The sequence below is a fragment of the Drosophila santomea genome, chromosome 3R (genome assembly GCF_016746245.2).
Source record: "Drosophila santomea strain STO CAGO 1482 chromosome 3R, Prin_Dsan_1.1, whole genome shotgun sequence".
NCBI lineage: Eukaryota > Metazoa > Arthropoda > Insecta > Diptera > Drosophilidae > Drosophila > Drosophila santomea.
This window is the reverse complement of record NC_053019.2, coordinates 19848426-19868628: the sequence shown is the minus strand read 5'-3', so window position 1 is coordinate 19868628 and position 20203 is coordinate 19848426. Positions and strand designations below refer to the sequence as shown.

General features: G+C 46.2%; 3 protein-coding genes across 4 annotated transcripts; all 3 read left to right on the top strand.

The window, feature by feature from the left end:
* The first annotated feature begins 1708 nt into the window (after positions 1–1708).
* On the top strand, positions 1709–15722 carry LOC120453544 (protein hedgehog). Its single transcript, XM_039638296.2, has 3 exons — positions 1709–2554; positions 10586–10847; positions 14541–15722. Exons 1-3 carry the CDS (start codon positions 2093–2095, stop codon positions 15212–15214), a joined length of 1398 nt encoding a protein of 465 aa, XP_039494230.1. The 5' UTR covers positions 1709–2092; the 3' UTR covers positions 15215–15722.
* A 274-nt stretch (positions 15723–15996) lies between these two features.
* LOC120451066 lies at positions 15997–17549 on the top strand. Its single transcript, XM_039634425.1, has 2 exons — positions 15997–16858; positions 16924–17549. The coding sequence occupies exons 1-2, from the start codon at positions 16174–16176 to the stop codon at positions 17259–17261; spliced, it is 1023 nt and encodes a 340-aa protein (XP_039490359.1). The 5' UTR covers positions 15997–16173; the 3' UTR covers positions 17262–17549.
* Positions 17550–17682: 133 nt separating this feature from the next.
* On the top strand, positions 17683–20145 carry LOC120451065 (zinc finger and BTB domain-containing protein 17). Of its 2 annotated transcripts, none has more exons than XR_005616346.1 (3): positions 17683–18850; positions 18909–19042; positions 19103–19244. XR_005616346.1 is itself a non-coding variant. In XM_039634424.2 (3 exons), the coding sequence occupies exons 1-3, from the start codon at positions 17763–17765 to the stop codon at positions 19805–19807; spliced, it is 1923 nt and encodes a 640-aa protein (XP_039490358.1). In that variant the 5' UTR covers positions 17685–17762; the 3' UTR covers positions 19808–20145. The 2 variants fall into 2 exon arrangements, 1 of the variants encoding a protein (XP_039490358.1); XM_039634424.2 differs by having other exon boundaries at positions 17685–18846; positions 19103–20145.
* The last annotated feature ends 58 nt before the right edge of the window (positions 20146–20203 follow it).

Genomic DNA, 20203 nt, shown 5'->3' with positions numbered 1-20203 from the left:
CACACACACATACACTTTGTGTGTGGATGCCCCAGCATCCAAGCCTCGTATATCGAATACCCCCGCTACTTCAGCTTCTTCATCTTTAATTTGGTTCCGTGTATCTTGTTGATGGCGTTTTGCCTTCTCTTATATCTTTTGCCGCCACGACCAGCTATTGAATGTATTTCTTCTGTATTTCTCCTCATTCGATTCGTTGTTTTTTTTTTTTGGTTTTATTTCGTTCGATTCATTTCAGTTTTTGTCGAAATTATGCTATGCTTTGCATTCCAGCGCGTTACCCAAAAGGAATAATGATATGCCCACCCCCTTGGAATCCGTTAAACGGGCAGGTGCACCTTGGCCCTTGGTTCTAGCCGCTTGGAAAGTGACAATTTCTTGGGCACACATAGACGGGCGTATTCCACGATTCGCGCTTGCCAAGTGACAGTGCAAATAGACCTGGTGCAACCGCAAAAAAGAAAAGTAAAATTAAATGTCTGGAAAAGACCCAAAACAAAAGATTAGCGCTTGCCACAGATCCACGTTCTGGATGTGCGAAGAGGCTATACTCAAATTGGAGATTTCCCAGTTCGGGGGAATTTTGTATTAGCCAAAGTCAACAGAGATAGAACTGCAAATTTATTGATCTCCAGAGAGCGGCATCAAATCGCAACTTAGTTATTTGCTGTGCACAAATACAAGGTAACTAATTGCAAATTGTATTTGTCAAAAACGTTATCGGTTTTTTGCCATATATATAGACATATTTGCGATTATTGACATGGCGTTGAACGGAACCTCAGGCGAAGATTAATTTCCTTCGTGAAATTAACCAGTAATATCTAATCGGAACATGGTCACTTCCTGAGGGTGGCCATAATATCAATGACTCAGTAAGCTCGGTGCCTTTGGTGAACATACACTACTCTTTAGTTGAAGCACCTTTTCCGCTCAGCGAAGATTGCCAAACGGAAGCAGCATTAAATGTACTCCACATACCATACTATATACCATGGTATATAGTGTGTATATATATATAAGGCTGCCCAGGAGTCACACAATACACAAAAAACCGGAACATTATTAATTTACAAGCAATAAAGCGAAACGAACAACAAAACGAAGAAAGGCAACGGAAAAAAGTGAACAATGAGTGCCGGAGATGGCTGAGATGGAGGAGTTTGCAGGGCCAGAAGCGGCTAACAAGCCACAAGAGTCGAGTGAGGAGTAGTGCAAGTGTTAAGAGAAATTGCAGTTGCAGTTGCAGTTGCAGTCGAGGATGCTGCAGCTCTTCTCCACACAGACGCACACCAGTACATCCAATTGGCAACAGGCACACACTTTCATCCATGGCCATAATAGCCCATGGACCACTCCACTCCATACCCTGCCATCCAACATCTGTTGCCAACATAGCTAGTACATAAGAGCCGAAGACCCAGCCAGCCACACTAACACTTGCAAGCCAGGCTTGTGTGAGTGTGCTACCTCCTCTAGTTGTCCCGCTCGCACTTGCCGCGCGGCAAGGCAGCATAAAAATGAACACCAGCGACGAGCGATCGATCGTCGTCGAGTGGCACACGCACACCATCAACACTCGGAATGAACTCGGACGGAGTAGTGTGTGTGTGTGTGCGCTGAAAGGCCTAGGGTTCTTGAAAGCACCCTCGTACTCGTACTCATACTCATACTCATACTCGCATTCGTATTCGCCGCCGCACTCGTACTCGTACTCGCACTCGAACACTCTGCGCGCACGATACTCCGCTCGGAAATGTCATTTGTCAATCACAGTGCGAGCGCAACGGTTGTCCGATCCGAGAGCTAACTGCCAGTTCAGCGGAGTTAACAGCGGAACAGTTAAGACCGTAAGGCCGTTAAGTCAGTTAAGTCAGTTAGGACCTTCTGCGTTACCGCCTCAATACCAAGTATTTCGATTTAGCCAGGTTAAATCTAAATAATATCATAAATCTACACAACAAACGTGTCGCCAAAAAAGCGTGTCAGTGTGCCAAAAGTGAAGTGCTAAATAACCAAAAAAAAAAAAATAAATAAAGAAAATACAAAATCCAATCAAGAGAAACAGCAAACAGCGAGTCTTAGCTAAATCATGGATAACACCAGCTCAGTGCCCTGGGCCAGTGCCGCCAGTGTCACCTGTCTCTCCCTGGACGCCAAATGCCACAGTTCCAGCGCCAAATCCACAGCGAGCTCCATTTCCGCAACGCCAGAATCGCAAACGATGCGCCACATTGCGCATACGCAGCGTTGCCTCAGCAGGCTCACCTCTCTGGTGGCCCTGCTGCTGATCGTCTTGCCGATGAACTTCAGCCCGGCCCACAGCTGCGGTCCTGGCCGAGGACTGGGTCGTCATAGGGCGCGCAACCTGTACCCGCTGGTCCTCAAGCAGACCATACCCAATCTATCCGAGTACACGAACAGCGCCTCCGGACCACTGGAGGGTGTGATCCGTCGGGACTCGCCCAAATTCAAGGACCTCGTGCCCAACTACAACAGGGACATCCTTTTCCGCGACGAGGAAGGCACCGGAGCGGATCGCTTGATGAGCAAGGTAAGCGAAAACCCTATACTATACAGACTATATTTTATAATTTTATAATCATTGAGAATTTTTCGCTTATCGAAATCATTGTGACAAAGTGACTTTGGGAATCATAAGGGAAAACCAAAATATTGACTGAGTAATCTAGTCGTGATTAATCAAAAATTACTTACAAAATGTCAACATTAAACATTGTTACCAACGTCCATTAAGTGAAAACCCACAGGCTTGAGCAAAATAGATGACTTATTCTATGAAAAATCATGTGCAATCAAGCAATAGAATAGTAAACCATTATTTGATATAGGTATTACTTTGTGATAAAAGTAAGCCTACTGTGATATAGGAACCCCATGAAATGTGTGCTAAATCTGTGGCAGGGAAGTCAAACATAAATTAGCTGGCATTTTATGGCAGACATTGTTCCGAATTCGTCTTCAATATCAGTTAGCTGGTTTCCGATTTGCGGCTAGGCTAATTCCGTGCTCATTGCGCACTGCACTCACATTTTGCAACCCGTGGCCGCAAATTCAATTGTCAAATTAGCGATCGCTTATCGCTGGCACTGTGCTCCATAGAGCCTATCAAGCGATCGCCCGATGGCATGAGATTGTGCCACTCAGTTCCCATTGATAAACGCTACGTGGCGTAAAAGTGCCCAATCATTCACTTTGGCCAGCATTGGTTATTTCACCAAATTTATGGTGGCGATGGGCCATAAACCAGGGCCCAAAATATCGCATTAGTTTTGAGCATTGGCCATTTATTTGATTAATTATGCATCTTATCGCCGCATTGCACTTGTTTCACAAGTGCAAAAAAACAGGAAGCCCGATACTCGACGAATCCCAGATAGCGACTGAATTCCATCGAACTAAGCCATCGAACATAAAGCCGCAAAGCTGACCGAAATCCAAACAAACTCAATGCGTTCAACAACCTCGAGCCCAATCGATCCCCGGATCATCATTGCAAATACATAGTTTAAACAACATTGTGTACGCTCCCCACAAATGCGTTTTCCATTTCGCGCTGCCCAACAAACAGGGTATCGAATGCGGGGGATTACGAGCCCAGGTATTTATCAGGTTTTACTCAACCACACCGCACCGCCCAACCCGCCCACCTTTCCACGCCCCAAAAGTGGAGGCACGCGAGCATTTGCCGCTTATCGCCGGCGATTTGCTGATAAGCGGACTGCAGCCAAGTAGCCCGTTCGCCAATACACGGATACTATCTACTATGATAGTGACTCTGTGTATTTGCCAACATGTGTAGCTACATGCAGACACTGAAAGAAAATTGGTCCTCTTGCTTGCCAGTTTCCTTAACTCTAAAGTCATCTTTCACTTATTTATTATAATACAATTTGCCTTTAGATGTAGAAATTATTTTAGGTGCAGGCACTTATAGGTTGCTAGTTGCGCTACATCGGTGGCAGAAAAATGTGTGCTAAGACACCAGCTAAGGCGATGAATAGCGGTATCTTATCGCCCCAAAAAGGGGCAGGGGCAGTGAAAGTGGAGTGGGTAGCGGTGGGATGACCACCCAGCTGGGTGGGGAGCGGTGGTTGGGTTTTCCAAGTGCGAAACAGCTAAAAACAAGTGGCGACAGCATTTCCAATTAGCCAACTGCGTGTGGGGTGGTTGCAATACAGTCATGCCCCCCTAAGAGGGTCGACATTGAAGTTGCTGATATAGTCGTATATAATCGGCACGCTTCCCATGGACGCAGCAGCTTATCTGCGTGTTACTTTAATGAAATTTTAAGTGCCGCGGTGTAAAAATAGCCTTGTTATTGATTAGCGCCATAAACGAGCTATTAGGCATTTATGGCGGACTTCCATTTTCCTTGGCCGATTTGGTTCTACTTCTATTGAACAACATACCCCACTAATCAAAATTGTGGGAAGACAGATTACGCCTGCCACCACCGACAAATAAAGTTGATTTAAGACTATAGGATAGCGCACACAAGTGTTACAATGACTTTCAATTCGTTGTTTTATTAGTCAGAGTGGTTGGTGTTTTCGCAGAATCGTTTTGAATCTATCAAATCTGATTTCACTGTACTGTGAAGTGTAATCGCATTATTCGAAACAGTTGCTCGCCGGCTAGAGTTTCACCTGGAAACTTAAAGCAAATTGCATTTGGCAACTGCCACGCGCCCATCGGGGGATTCTAAATGGTTGCAGCCATTTCAGATGTTACCTTGAATTTGATATGCAATCAATGGGTATCGCAGCCTTTCCAGAAACTGGCGAACAATTAACAGTTGCTCGCACGGCAGCACAATCGCAGTGACACCGAAGGCCAAGGTCCTTCGAGCGATTGACTAAAGGGCCAAGGACACTCGGCGCACATAAAAATCCTGTTGTTCACGGCACAAATATTTACAACGGCAACTGTTCCGCTACCGAAGTCGTATGCTGAGTATACTGTCCAGTGACATTGAGATTTTTTTTTCCCAAATTCCACAAGGAGCAGAGCAAGGCAGTACCATGGAGTACCAGCAGAGCGCGACTAAAACGCATTTTATGTGGATTTGGATCTGGCTATCAGACCGAGTGACTTTACTGGCCGCTGTGCGTGAATTTCAGCTGCTAAACAATTCGTTGTGGCCATTTAAAACGCTCGCAAAACGGACTGCTAACTGCGTGGCCCTGACTGTGTCTGCGTGTTTGTTGTACATTGTACTACACCCTCTCGGTTGTTGCATAAACAAATTGCGAAATTTCAGCAGCCGCTATACAATGCAGCGCCTAACCGAAACGAACAAATGCATCGTAAAGTGCTGGAGCTTATGACAAGTCATTGGCTCAGGTAATTACGGGCGAATGTGTCTAGGGCAACACTTTTCAGCCTTTTCAGCGCTGAACCAATGTATCTGCATCTGCATCTGTATCTGTATCTGTGGTATCTGAAGTTGAATCTTGAATGCCACGGGATTAGACGAGCAGCGGAGCAGCAGAGCAGCAGAAACCGCAGCGGACAGATGGATATGGATGTGGACAAAAGAATGCGTCAAAAGCCGCAGCATAAGTTCTAAAATTTCATAAATTGTAGCAACAATGGGGCTGAGGGCAAAGCCAATGGGTAATCCGATATGATTATTGACATGCATGCAGCAGTGCCTCAAAGTCCAAACCCCAGTTCCTCACTCCCTGATCTTCCAGACATGCACATCAACATCACCAGCAACATCACCATTCACCATCAAATCAACTCCACTCAAATCAAATCAAAGTAAGCCCTCAGCCGAGCCATTCTAATAGAGCATTATGACTCAAAATTGATCCTATTATGACAAAATGATAAAAGACCTAAGAAATCGCTGGGTGGGATGATGTCAGAGCTTCAGTTTCATTTTCCCTTTGCCAAAAAAAAAACCAAAAAAACCAAAATAAACCAAAAAAAAAAGGAACTCAAATCAAATCACGTCAAATGCTGCGATAAGCAAACATCAGCCAATTTCGTGGGAACATTCCTGCGGCCAAACAAAGTAATCAAACTTATCAAACAAACATCAGTCAGCCAAAGTGGACAAATCGTCGTCTCTCCGCGAAGAGTCCCCATATATCATCATCATATATAGCCACATATGTATATACAAGTAGACGATGTGGGGATTCGCACTGTTTGTTTGTTTGTTTGTTTTGCTTTTGTGCGAGATGCTTTTATATTATTATTATTAATCAATTTGATACTTTTACGAGGGCACTCAGGCGCGAATGTTCAAGGATTTGTTGCCCCAAAAAATGCCATCGATATTTGCCTTTTGGATCTCTTGGCTTTTTTGCTTTATTTGCATAAAACTTTTATGAACTTGCGCCGCGAGAGCGAAGAAGATCGCGATCAGAGATCGCGTCGCGGCTATCACATTACTGCTGGGCGAGTGACTCACATTTCACATGGCTCCTCTGCTGCTCCGCTTCCATTCCTGCAAGTCATTTTGGAGCGGGGCATCCGGAGAACGGGGGGATCGGGGATCTTGGAAAGGCACCCTGCAGCCCCTCACAAACCCTCGCTGGCCCATCAGTGCCAATGTGCGGCTCATAACTCATCATCAAAGTTAATCACACATCAGGGATTATGGCGCTTATCATTTAAGACCCGGCCCGAACTCAACTCTTACCTGACTCTTGGCCCCTCCAACTGCCAACTTCCAACTGCCAACTGCCAGCTCCAAGCTCCAAGCTCCAAGCTCCAAGCTCGAGCTCCAAATGACTTTTGCTGATCGCCGGGGGGGACATTAAATGTGGCAGGCAGGTGGGGCAACGGGCAATAGGCCACAACTGAGATTTAATTTACGATTTCTGCAAATTAATAGCATTTAATTAATAACAATAAAATGACGCCTTCCCCTTATGGACATTTATTTGACGCGTGATTTACGAGCATTTGTAATGCGTTTGGGGTTTTTTTTTTCTTTTGGTTTTTGTGGTAAGCCGTTTAAGTAAATCTCGTAAATGGAAATTTGTAATTTGCATTTTTTAAGTGGGAAATTGAATTACTTAGGTAACTTGTGCTTATCTACCAATTGACTTGAACTTCTGCCAAAGTGGTAAAAATTCAATTAGCTGCGATACCGAAACCCTTAATCCCCCATTAATCCAATAAAGGTTTCAACTTTTTAATGCTCTGCCATTTATAAAAGGAAACAAAAAGCGACAAACAAACAGACAGGACAGGAGCAGACTTCGGACCCCGGATGATCTGTCCAGATTCCGTAAACACAGTACCATTCGTTTCCAATTAATTAAAACTTCAGACTTTTGCTGTCCTTTCTGCTTTTCCCGATTTCCGATATTTGATTTGATTTTTGCGCTGTAATAATTGCGCTGCCAGCGCGCATCGTAAACAAATCAAAGACCGCCGCTAATTCTAATGAAGAGATGACGAGCTGTGAATAGATTGGCAACACAAATAAACAGAATGCGCTGGAGCTGCGGATTGGCATTGCACTTGAATCCATCAGGGGATCCATAACACCATAACAGTTTGCCAATTAAGTGAGGAAAACTGTGCGCTCGAGTGGGCCACACAGGGCGCTAAAAGGCCCGCTGACTGATGGCAAGGGATTCTGGGATACTGAGATACTAAGATACTGAGATACTGGGACTCAAGATTCAAGACACGAGACAAGAGACTCCAAACACCAAACTCCAGAATGCGAGAAACCCTAAGTTGCCACCTAAGTGGCGGCCCTCAAGTGGCCCACCTCAGATCCCGTTGACACACATATCACATATAGAATGTGTGTGTGTGTGGGTGTGTGTGCATATAGGTGGGTGACGTGATTTCTTCAGAGTTTCAACTTGTATTTTTTCGACTATATCCTGTGTCGCTTCCTCAGTTGTAAGTTTTCGCTTCCTCTGCGATCTTAATCAGTGCCGGGAATCAAAGGATATGCCATATCTGCTTACACCATAGAGCACGTGCATCTGAATATATTCACATATATGCTGTTGTATATAAAAAAAAGGGGTGACTCCCCTGGCAGCCGTAACTTAATGCGCACTTGAATTATGTCGTTAAATTGTGTCGTTTCCTAATCGTCGGTTTCCCTGGGGTACCCAAGTAATCCGAGACCCTCGCAAAAAAGCCCACATATGGGAGATGGTATATGGGAGATGGTATATGGTATGGTGTGGTATGGTGGACATGGGCTTTGGGATGGGCAAAACAAACAAAGCCCCCGAACTTGTCTCCGCTCGAGAGCGGGCTATTAACTCGACCTGACTTGGCCAACTCAGAGAACTCGCGTCTTGACGTGGACGCGGCCTAATGATGATGAGTGCCTAATAATCTTCGTGCCATAATAATTTCGCCCGACCATTAAGAGCGTCAAATTGGCAGCCAGCCAGCCAGACAATTTAAATCAATAAAACTGCAGTCGCGCGTCCATTAAAAACGCATCAGAGGCGAATAAAATGGGCGAGATAATATAAAAAAAATATAAAACAGAAACCGAAATAGCCAAAATCAAATGCAGTTACTCCTCCACCCTGCCGCATGTAAACAAAAAAAAAAACACACAATGGGGCGTGGTTGGATTTTCGGGGATCTCAGATTTTCCCCCTTTTTTTCGAGGTAATGGCTGAAGAAAAGGCAAAATTCACACCTTGTTGAATGTCTAATTAATGCAGCTTTCCTAGGGGGAGATGGTATGGGTATGGATATAGGAATAGGTATCAGTATGGGCATAGGGATTGGGATTGGGATTGGGATTTTCCGATACACCGAGTTGCCGGGGCACGGGGCTTATTTACACTTGACGCTGTTGTCTAACGGCCACTTACAAGGCACACACATTATTTAGCCATCTTTTTGGGCCGCCGACGCCGTGTATCCGTAAATGTTTACCTTACGCACCCGTCGGCAAACGAACTTGGACGGCGGAGTGCAGAGTTGCTGGGAGTTCGTCGTCGTATGTGGAATATGGGATCTGCGGAGAGATCCCAGTTTCGAGATCCCCGAACCCAGATCCGAGATCTCCGAGATCTCTGAGATCTGAGACGGCCGTTGTTTGTACATTGCGCGTCCAGCGCGCATCGATTCGAATTCGAGCTCAATGCATTAGCATGTTGGGTAAACATCGTTGGCAGTGCTTAAGACAAAAGCGTTTGTCTTTACCCCAACCATGGCTTCATGACTCCATGGCACCATGGCACCATGGCTGCATGGATATATGGATATATCCAGCGATCCGCTGTTTGTCGTTACGCTTTTGTGCTCATTAGCACGGCTTGGCTCTCGCCTCTTAAGTCCCAACTCTCGACTGGTTAAGCCTTTTAATAAAGCAAAGTTGCAGCGCGTTGGGCAAATATCATTGAACTCTTCTCGGAATGCGGCCTGCCACTGCCACTGCCGCTGCCACCTCAATCCCACAATCCTCAATTTGCCACAGGGCCACAAACTGTGTGACAAATTTGGCCGCCCTGTTTTGGCCAAATAATAGCAAACAGTTACCGCTACAGATCCACACCTCATCAAAACATAAGCCCGCAAAGGCAAAAACTGATCGCTGTGGTTTGCCATCAAGTACAAAAAAAGGAAAAAAATAGAAGAAAAGGATCTCCGTGTCGCAAATTGATTTTACGGCTCGCATTCTGTTTGCCCACAAAGGCAACATCCTGTCACCCGGACTCAGTCCGTTGATAATTGATTTTGTGGCTGGCTCAATCTTTAAGACACTCTGTTGCCGCTCTGAGTTGAGTCTCATATTTTTTTTTTTCGTTTTCGAATTTTTGAATTTTTGGGATCTCAAATATTTGCATAGACTTGTTCGAATCCTTTTGCTGCTTGGCTGGCATTTCAACCGGCCGGAGTTGTATCCACTAAAGGAAATCAAATGAAAACGAGCCGACAAATGGATGAGCACCCACCACATTGGCAAACAAAGCGTAAGCATTTTCATATTATCGACAGGAAAAACAAAGAGTGAAAAGGGAGAAAATAAAAGGTCTATCTGCGAGCGTGGGTTAGGGTCACCATCCACATCCACATCCACATCATCGAGGGTCAGTGTTTGAACTGCGCGTAAGCATGGGCAAATAAGCCTTTGGCCAAAAGGGAACTGGGCAAACAAGATCGCCTGTTTGTTGAGGTTGCAGCAACAGGTTCAAAGGATGCGGCCAAAAAGGGCAGACTCACAGAGCCGAAAAGGTACGAGTGCACTCGGAAAAAATCCTACCTCCTTCAGCTGGTTATTTTTTGAACCAAATAGGCATATGTAGTGGTATTTTCTTGTTATTTACAAAATTTGATTGCCAACATTCCCTCTCTACTTTTGCCCAAAAAATGTAATCATCTCACTGTCAAAATGCGCAATAATTTTCTTGAGTGCACTAAGTGGGCAAAATGAACGCGTTGTGCCCTTTGGGCCACCGAAATGAACGCCCGCATGCCACGCCCCCCTCGACAGCACTGTCGTGCCATCCCGCTCCCTCGTGCGTGCTGCGTGGTGTGACTCAAACATGGCGTCTGGCTATTAACAATACCTAATCGATCTCTCTGTTCTCTGCCCCTTCCTTTCCAGCGCTGCAGGGAGAAACTGAATCTGCTCGCCTACTCGGTGATGAACGAATGGCCCGGCATCCGGCTGCTGGTCACCGAGAGCTGGGACGAGGACTACCACCACGGCCAGGAGTCGCTCCACTACGAGGGCCGAGCGGTGACCATTGCCACCTCCGATCGCGACCAGTCCAAGTACGGCATGCTCGCCCGCCTGGCCGTCGAGGCCGGATTCGATTGGGTCTCCTACGTCAGCAGGCGCCACATCTACTGCTCCGTCAAGTCAGGTAATTGTCCACATCGCTTACTTAATCGCTGTTTTTATATTCATTAAATGCTCATTTTTCATAGTGAATAGTATTTTTTTTAAAGTTAGGTAACAGTTGAGCCGTTGTTAATATCAAATGCATACATCCATGAATATTAACAAACGTTGACTCATAATGTTATGTTAATATTAACTTAATAAGTTCATAAATATATTTCCGGTTCGATAGAGACGCATACTCACCACCTCACCTTACACTGCTTGAAGTAAGTGCAATCCGTAGGATGCAGAAAGCCGTGTCCGAGGTGCTGGGCGATGGGTGATGGGTGATGGGTGGGCCTGGTCAGTTAGCCAGAAGTGACACTAACAAGCGTAATTTCGCATGTTTCGTACTGGCGATCGCTAAGCTGACAGGCGTTGGCAAATTTCAGCCGCTCGCAGCTTACAACTCGCCCTGCACATCGCATTGGCCACGGCTGCAGTGCCAGTGTCCAGTGCCAGTTGAAAAGACTGGACTCTCAAGATCCGAAAGAGGAAGAAAACGGCAACAAAGTACGAAAACCGGACTGGCCAAGTGGATGGTCTGGGGTACGAGCACTGCGGACTGGGGACTGCGGACTGAACCCGAAAAGTCGGCTCCAGAGGCGGCAACCACCACTACTAACCGCATGGCTGTTGTTTTGACATGTTTAGGTTTGCGCCTGTCAAATTAAACGAATTGATGATACGACACCCAAAGCGTTTCTCAGGCAGCACAAACTGGCCAAGATTGTTGGGAGAAGCAGGCAAAACGGGCAACAGGCAAACTGGCAACTGGCAACAGGCAAAGAGGCAAAGATGAATTAAATGCCGGGCTAAAACCTGAGCGCGGGCCTAATTGAAAAAAAAGAGAAGAAAAAAAAAACAAAAATACAAACGGCCAGCAAGTTAGCATCATCAGTTAAGACAAGCCTGGCCGTCAAAGTGTGTATCCGTGAGCTGCCATTATGGCCAGCAACCAGTTTTCCCCGAAACATAACGAAACTGCCCCAAAGGCCGAGAAGAAAATGCTTTTGGCCCGTTCAGCCAACCAAAACGGGCCAAGACAATTAAGTTTTCTTGCCAAGATTTGCTCTCTCTCTTCGCTTCCTTTTTTATATATTTCATTTTCTTCATTTTTTTTTCTTTTTGGTTTTTTGCATTTCTTTAGCGGCTCTAGGGGGATTTTCCCTTTCAAGTTTCCCACACACACACACACACTCGTACAGACAGATAGACACTTTGGGTGCGACCGGCTGTCAGTTGTTCATTTAATTTCCATCTACAATTACAAGATGCCACGCCTCTTTCCCACACACGCAGTCGAGTCACAATATTGTGACTTTTGGTGGCGGCCCATAAAGATTGCGGCAGGACAAAAGGGCGAGGGAAAGGAAACGGAGCCGAGTGTCCTTGCTCATTGATTCTAATTGCTTATAAAAGGAGCCGCCAGGCTTTGAACCTGCATCCTGCTGTCATCCTACCCCATCCAGCTCTCTCTCACTCTCGTTGGGCAATATCAAAAGGTCAGCCGACGGGCGAGGAACAAGTGGCAAGCAGGTCATCATCCAATGCCCATCCTGCAACATGTGTGTGCGTGTGGTCCAGCGGGTCCTGAAAGCCATGTGTTTGCTGGTTGCTGGTGCTGCTGCTGCTAGCTATCAATAAATTACGGGGCGATTGATTGCTGATAGCCGGCTGCACATAAACCACGGGCTTATGACAGTTTTGGCACAGCATTCGCTGCGCCTCGAGTTCGCTGCCTAAGTCTTTCGTTTGTGGGGCCTAAACGGCAGCAGCAGCAGCAACAGCAAAAGCAACGACAACAACTACAACAACAACAACAGCATCAGCACGACGACGAAGAGTAATGGCTGTAAACCTTTTTGTCGACACTAATTTTTTTTTCGTTTTATTTTTGTTTCGCTCTTACCAATGTTGCTGCTGTCTTTTGTTGCTGTTGTTGTTGCTGGTGTGTCGCGCGCGCGCATTAAAGGCCCCAAGCGCGTGTTGTTGTTGTTGCTGTTGCATGTTCATGTTAATGCTGTCCAAACGATCAGTCACCAAGCCAACAACAACAACAACAATAATAACAAAAGCAGCAACAAGAAGAACAACAACAAGAGCAGCAGCACCAGCTTGGCTGTACTCTGTTTTGTAATAATTTATCAGTTTAGTCTTCACAACAAAGATAAAATAACGATAATTTTAACCACTTTAATGGTTTATTAATTTATGACCCTTCAAGTTCTTCACTTTCCACTCACCGCCAACAACGAAGACGGCCTGAGATTTTTCTTGTCCCTCGTTTTTATTTTTGGTCTCCGTTTCTGTTTCGGTGCCAGTGCCTGTTTTTGGTAGAAGGTAGATTTCACACCAATTTTTCTTGTTACTACCGCGCTTCCTCTCCATCTCCCCCCCTGAATCTTTTGTCCATTTCGTCTGTTCTTTTCGGTTCCCGATTCCGATTCCTACTCCGATCCCCCAGCCACATTCCCCTTGCCCATTACCCCATCGATTATAGGTTTTATAGACCGCCAGCCATATGTATTTAATCCGATTTTTATTGTTTCTACACTTTTGTGTGTCCGCCTGTCTCTGTTTACCAAAATGCATCAATGGGAATTTCGGCCTGGCCACTGGGAAGGTGCATTTTCTTTGGAATTCCATGGGCAGCGGCAGCCGCAACAAGGCCACTTTATGGCCGCTCATTATAATAAAGCGCACGGTTAGTGGTCGCATTTGGTCTGGAATTTTTAATTTGAATTTTACAAGCAGCATCGGCGCTTCGAGTGTGAAGGCCCCCAGAGAAAGTTCTACAAAGTGCATCCCGTGCATTTTCCAGATGCATCTGGGTGGGCCCCTGGCCCCTGGCCGCTTGTCCCTGCAATCCGATACCCATTAATGATGATTAATGTGGCCTGCACTTCGATTATTGTTTAGGTGGGTTGCAGCATGTTCGGTAATTGCCAACAGGTTGCCAAAAAGGTTGGGAAAACAAACCACAAGCTGCTACCTGGCCCATCCCCTTTTTATTTCATATTATTTCTTTGCATTTTTTTTTCTCCTTGGGATTTCTAAGCGGCTTTGGCTCGAGTTCGGCTTCGGATGTTCCTGATGCTGATCCCACGGCTAATCTTGTAGGGAAAACAAGATCACAATTTTTGTGCAAGCCGAAACAAAAACACGCCGAGCGCTTGTTATTGATATGCCTGGCAGATCGCAGATTGCTGATCTCCGATCTCGGATCTCGGATCTCGGTGCTCTGTTCCACGATCGCATTATGTTCCTGGCTTGTTGGCGAGCCGCAAAAGGCAGTCCTTTCAGTCCTTTCGGGCCCATTGTTTCACATTGGGCTGCAACGGGCCAGCCCCGGATCTGTGAAAACCTTTTTGACTTGTTGGGCTTGGCAATTGGATGCTTAACGCCAAATTAGATTAGCAAACTAATGCCATTACCTGGGCGGCCCTCAGTAACCAAACAAGCAATCTGCAGATCAGCAATGGTGTTTTTGATTTTAGATTGTGTAAAGTACATGAACACCCTTGCAATGAGATTATAAAACTTGAAATTAAATATGAAACTACTCTTGTGCTAAATATTTATTAGATGAATTTAAGCTAATTACAATAGTATCTAATAATTTCTTTGAAATCCTCTTTTCTAACCAAACTCTTTTCTTTCTTACTTGCAGATTCGTCGATCAGTTCCCACGTGCACGGCTGCTTCACGCCGGAAAGCACAGCGCTGCTGGAAAGTGGAGTCCGGAAGCCGCTCGGCGAGCTCTCCATCGGAGACCGTGTCCTGAGCATGACCGCCAACGGACAGGCCGTCTACAGCGAAGTGATCCTCTTCATGGACCGCAACCTCGAGCAGATGCAGAACTTTGTGCAGCTGCACACGGACGGTGGTGCTGTGCTCACCGTGACTCCGGCTCACTTGATTAGCGTTTGGCAGCCGGAGAGCCAGAAGCTCACCTTTGTGTTTGCGGATCGCATCGAGGAGAAGAACCAGGTGCTTGTCCGGGACTCGGAAACAGGTGAACTGAGGCCCCAGCGAGTCGTCAAGGTGGGCAGTGTGCGCAGTAAGGGCGTGGTGGCGCCATTGACTCGGGAGGGTACCATTGTGGTCAACTCGGTGGCCGCCAGTTGCTATGCAGTGATCAACAGCCAGTCACTGGCCCACTGGGGACTGGCACCCATGCGCCTCCTGTCCACGCTGGAGGCGTGGCTGCCCGCCAAGGAGCAGTTGCACAGTTCGCCAAAGGTGGTGACCTCAGCGGAGCAGCAGAATGGCATCCATTGGTATGCCAATGCGCTTTACAAGGTGAAGGATTACGTATTGCCGCAGAGCTGGCGCCACGATTGAGGAGCAATGCTGGCAGAGCGATCCTGATCCCAACGATCCTGTATTGTATTATATCCTGTAGTTATGTATATGCCTAATGATTGATGTATTTCAATGTTGAATATCGTTTATAATCGATCAATACTATTTATTTACCACAACAAATCAAAATCCCACACACACACAAAACACCCCACCCAAGCGATAAAGCAAAGAGCAAATGAGTATGAAATCAAAACGATGCGAAACGAAACAAAACGAAAACACTGTTAAATGTCCTTGACTTATTGTTTTTGCAAACATTTTATCTGTGAGTAGGCAATCCTCGGCGCAAATCCTAAATCAACGTGAGAAGATCAATCGGCAAACTCCCGGAGAACACAGACGACTGTTACTGTATATTATCATGGAATTGAATTGCATAATTTATTAAGGTGCGGCGGCGAGTTCATGCCCTTTGATATAATATATATCGTACTTTGTATATAGAAGAAGCATTATAGTGACTGAATATTTTATTGTAATTGTGTATATAATACTTAATAGTTAACTGCGTATTTATACTTAATATTTAATGAAATATAATGAAATTGTTTGATATATGAATGTGTGTTTTTAATTCTATTTGAAGTTTTCCAAATGTGACTTTCACTCGATGGTACTGTTGTAACTTTTCAAATATTTGAACTTCTCCCGCCAGTTGACAAGCAGAAATACGGTCACATCAAGAGCAGAGTTGCCAGCCTCGAATTATTAAGCTGCAGAACGCATGGCCACACTGGGACTATCGATAAGATATCGGCTAAGTCTGTTGATGGTTGCTACGTCCCTAATTTGTGTTTGTTTGTATTTAAATGGTTTTATGTTTCATGTTCTAAATTGGCTCTTGGAAAGATTGCCAAAGTATTAATCATACCAAATAGTACCTAATAGTACCTGGTGTCCGGCTGCCACTCTCCGAATTCTCCTGCGAATCCAACATGAATGTTTGTCGCCTGTGCTTGGCAAAGGACGCCAACTTTCCTGTTTTCGGCACAAATGGAACGACTGCGTTGCGGATAATGGTTTGCACATCACTGGAGATCGAGGCCGGAGACGGGCTGTCACAGCACATATGCACCATGTGCCGCCTGCGACTGGAGGAGATGCACTGCTTCCGACGACGCTGCCTTGCAGCCGATCGCCGATTGAGGCGCCACAAGGCGTTGCAACGACAGGGCGTCAAAACGAAGCTGAGCGAATTGGAGGAGGATCGGGGTGCGCTACGCGATGTGGAAGGATGCACGCCCACTGCCTGCTCCGAGAACAATGCCCAGTGGCGTCAGCAGGCTGCACAGCTCATTCGCAGCGAGATCGACGCCTATAAGAAGGAGCTGCTCAGCACTTGCAAGCAAGCGGTGCGGTCGGATATCGAGCTGGAGCTGCGGGCGGAACTCGAGGAGGTCGTCATAGCCGAGGCGAAGCAGCAGTTGCGTCTCAGCGTCCTGGACGACGTGTTCGACGAACTGGAACGCTACTTTGTGCGCAAGCGCAACGAGGCGTCCTACGAGATAAAGTTGAGCTCATGCAGTCAGCTGCCTGCTGACCAGGCTGGTGGTTTCTACGAAGCAGAGTTAGGCGAAGAGCTAATGGAGCAGAACGATGACAGCGTGGTGGAATTACTGGGTAAGACCACCCCTTCTTTCACAACGACAACTTATATGATTATCATTGGTACACTTATTAAATAGACGATGAACCGGAGGCCAGCAGACAGCCAGCTGCAACGCCACTAGTTGCCGTGCCCATGGTTGAGATCAACATGAACGATCCCCAGCTGAGTCATCTGCGCGCCGACTTCAACAAGGACACCTTTCTGAATGCCTACCAATCTCCTTTAAAGGATGTTCAAACCCAATTGCCCTGTCGCAAAAGAGGCCGCCTTGTGAGCTCCAAGAAGATGAGCGAGAACCTCTGCCGTAAGCACAGCTCCATCAAGAATGGAAGCCCCAAGTCGTACGCAGATTTTAATAATTGTGTGCGCTGTCGTCTCAGAGGAGCGGATAAGCTAAATAACACCGTCACGTAGCCAGTAAAAGTCCGCCAATGAACTTACATGCATTATGTATTGAAAGTGTTCTATGTATTACTACGGTAGTTTAACCCTCTACATTATAAGCATACTATTTTTTTGTGCACTAAGCTAAGCCATTACTATTTTTAATTGTCATCTTGAAATCTTCAAATATGCATTTCCTATTCCATTTCATCCAATATTTATTATTATTGCATAGGCATTTATTAAAATATCACTCGTTTTGACAAACGTAAAAGCCAATTTAAGCATGTATATCAATAAATACCCTTAAACTTGAATAAATAAAACAGGAATAGTCTTATGTATCGTTTTGTAACCAAAATAAAAGCGTTTTAAATTTTATTTAAAATTTTGTTTATTTATGAATAGTGTGACTGTATTGACTTTGTTTCGAAAGAAGGTATTTTTTGCCGCCCAGTCTGCGGTCACATTGCTTGCGATGCAGAGACGCCACCGAGTAAATACGTTGATTTACCAAAAATAGACGACTCTATGGACGCGCTGCCGTCGTATCCCGATTTGGCGACCCTGTGCCGCCTCTGCCTCAAGGAGCACCAGGATGCGTACGCCATCTTCGACGAGGACGACGCCCAGCTCTCGATTCCCGTGCGCCTGATGGCCTGCGTCTCACTGGACGCCAAGGCGACGGATACTCTGCCGAAGAGGATCTGTCAGGAGTGCCGCTACCAGCTGGAAAAGTCATTCCTCTTCCGGCAGCGCTGCCAGTGGGCGGAGAAGAAGCTTCGCAAGCATGTCCGGCTTCTGGGGCTCGGGAAGCGAAGCCGCGTCTTCTCCAAGGATCCGGACGACTATGACGAGGACGAGCTGGAGTTTGAGGATTCGATAGCCTTCATCGAGGCGCAGGACAAAGTGCGCAAGTTGGAGGACGAAAAGTGGCGAGACGAGTTTAAGGAAGAACAGACAGCGGAAATGCATAAGCGGTTGGTCAAATCTCGTCTAGAACTTCGAACCAAATTGTCCACCGAGCTGCGAAAGGAACTGGCGGAGGAAGTGCGCAGTGAGGTGCGCAAGGAACTGGCCGAGGAGGTGCGCAACCAGGTTAGAGACGACCTGCGAAACGAGGTTAGCGAGGACATAAGAAAGGAGCAGCTGGCCATGCTGTTAGGCGAATTGGAGGTGTATCTCACCGAGAAGAAGGCCGGTCGCTGGGAGTCTTTGGATGGGTCCGAGCCGGAGTCCAAGACGCAAGCCAATGAAGACGCCTCCACCCCCAGGCCAAAACTTAAATCTCTTCCAAAGCGACGCCCCAGTTTGGTCGTCGCCAATCAAAAGGTGATACAGCCCACGAAGGATGCGAAAGAAGAAGAATTTATATTGGGGTGCAATTCCGAACCCGTAAGTACGAGCGATGTAAACATAGATGGCCTCGAACTGGAGGAGGAAGTACCCGCGGATAGTGGTGAAGATTTCAGGGATATCAACATGGTTGGATCGGGGGATGTAGTGCACACAGATAATGGAGAGATCTACATCATAAACTCCGCTAGCTCGGAGGATCAAAACCAGGACTCCACTCCCGAATTTGACCAGGACAACGGAATAACCTCCTATAACAGTAAGTGGGTATATTTAGCAAAAAAATAAATAAATTCTTACTTCATTAAACCTATTACTTAGTCAAGGAAGATGGCGAAATTCAGTTCAGTGGCGAAAAGCCAGAGGAAATCGAAGACGTGGTGGTGTTTAACCTGGGCGAGGAGATATCTCAGGAGCAACAGGTCTTCAGCTTCCACGAAAATGTCATTATAGTGGTAACTAAGCATATGACTTAAAATTAAACTCAAATATAACTTCAATCCTGTTATTTATAGGAAAAGGAACAGAACGATGGAGATGAGCAGTCGCCCCTGAAACGAAAGAGGTCGAGTGAGTTGGTGTTCAAGCAGGAGTCCAGTTGCCCTCAACCGAAAACGGGGCGCATAACACACACGGTGAAGTCGTTCCAGTGCCATTTGTGCCCGGTGGCCTTTCCTACGCAGAAACTTCTGACGCGCCACCACAATACCCACATAAAGGGGCTGAAAAGTGGAAAGGGCGGCACGCTTAAGTGCCCCAGCTGCGCACTGCAACTCTCATGCGCCAGCTCCCTCAAACGGCACATGATAATCCACACGGGCCTGAAACCGTTCAAGTGCAGCGAGTGCGAACTGTCCTTCTCCCAGCGCGAGGTGCTCAAGCGTCACATGGACACCCACACGGGCGTAAAGCGCCATCAGTGCCCACAGTGCTCCAGTTGCTTCGCCCAGAAGTCCAACCTGCAGCAGCACATTGGTCGCGTGCACATGGGAAACTCTCGGACGCACAAGTGCCATCTGTGTCATCGTAGCTTTAACCATGTGTCGGGCCTAAGCCGCCATCTGGTCACCCACGCTGGCGTCATGTTCTCCTGTAAACAGTGCGGGCGACAGTTCAATGATCGCAGTGCTGTCCAGAGGCATGTGACCACAATGCACAAGGTGAAGAACAAGCTCACAGACTACATTTCCGAGACGAACGAGTTTCAAGCTGTGTCTTAGAACTACTGGACATGTTTAGCCATTACACCACCGGAGGTTGGACCACAATGTTACACCTGAATAGATCAACTTTGATCTGAATATTTTACAACTTTATTCGCGAACTTAGAGTGCTCACAACAGTTGGCACCAAATATCATCAACATGATAGTGTTAAAACATTTAGAAACATGCAGCGTTAAACAGTTTAGCAAACAAATACAAATCGGAACATTTGGATCAGCTCTGTAACAGGTTACCATATAGCTAGACGTACATTTTACAATATCGTTTAATAAATACCACATAAGACGATGTACAATTTGATAGGCAAATATACGTATTTTTAATAAACTCAACTGCTCTACGAATACTTTAAACTTAAGCTAATCGCCAAAAAAACGGGACTCAAAATGC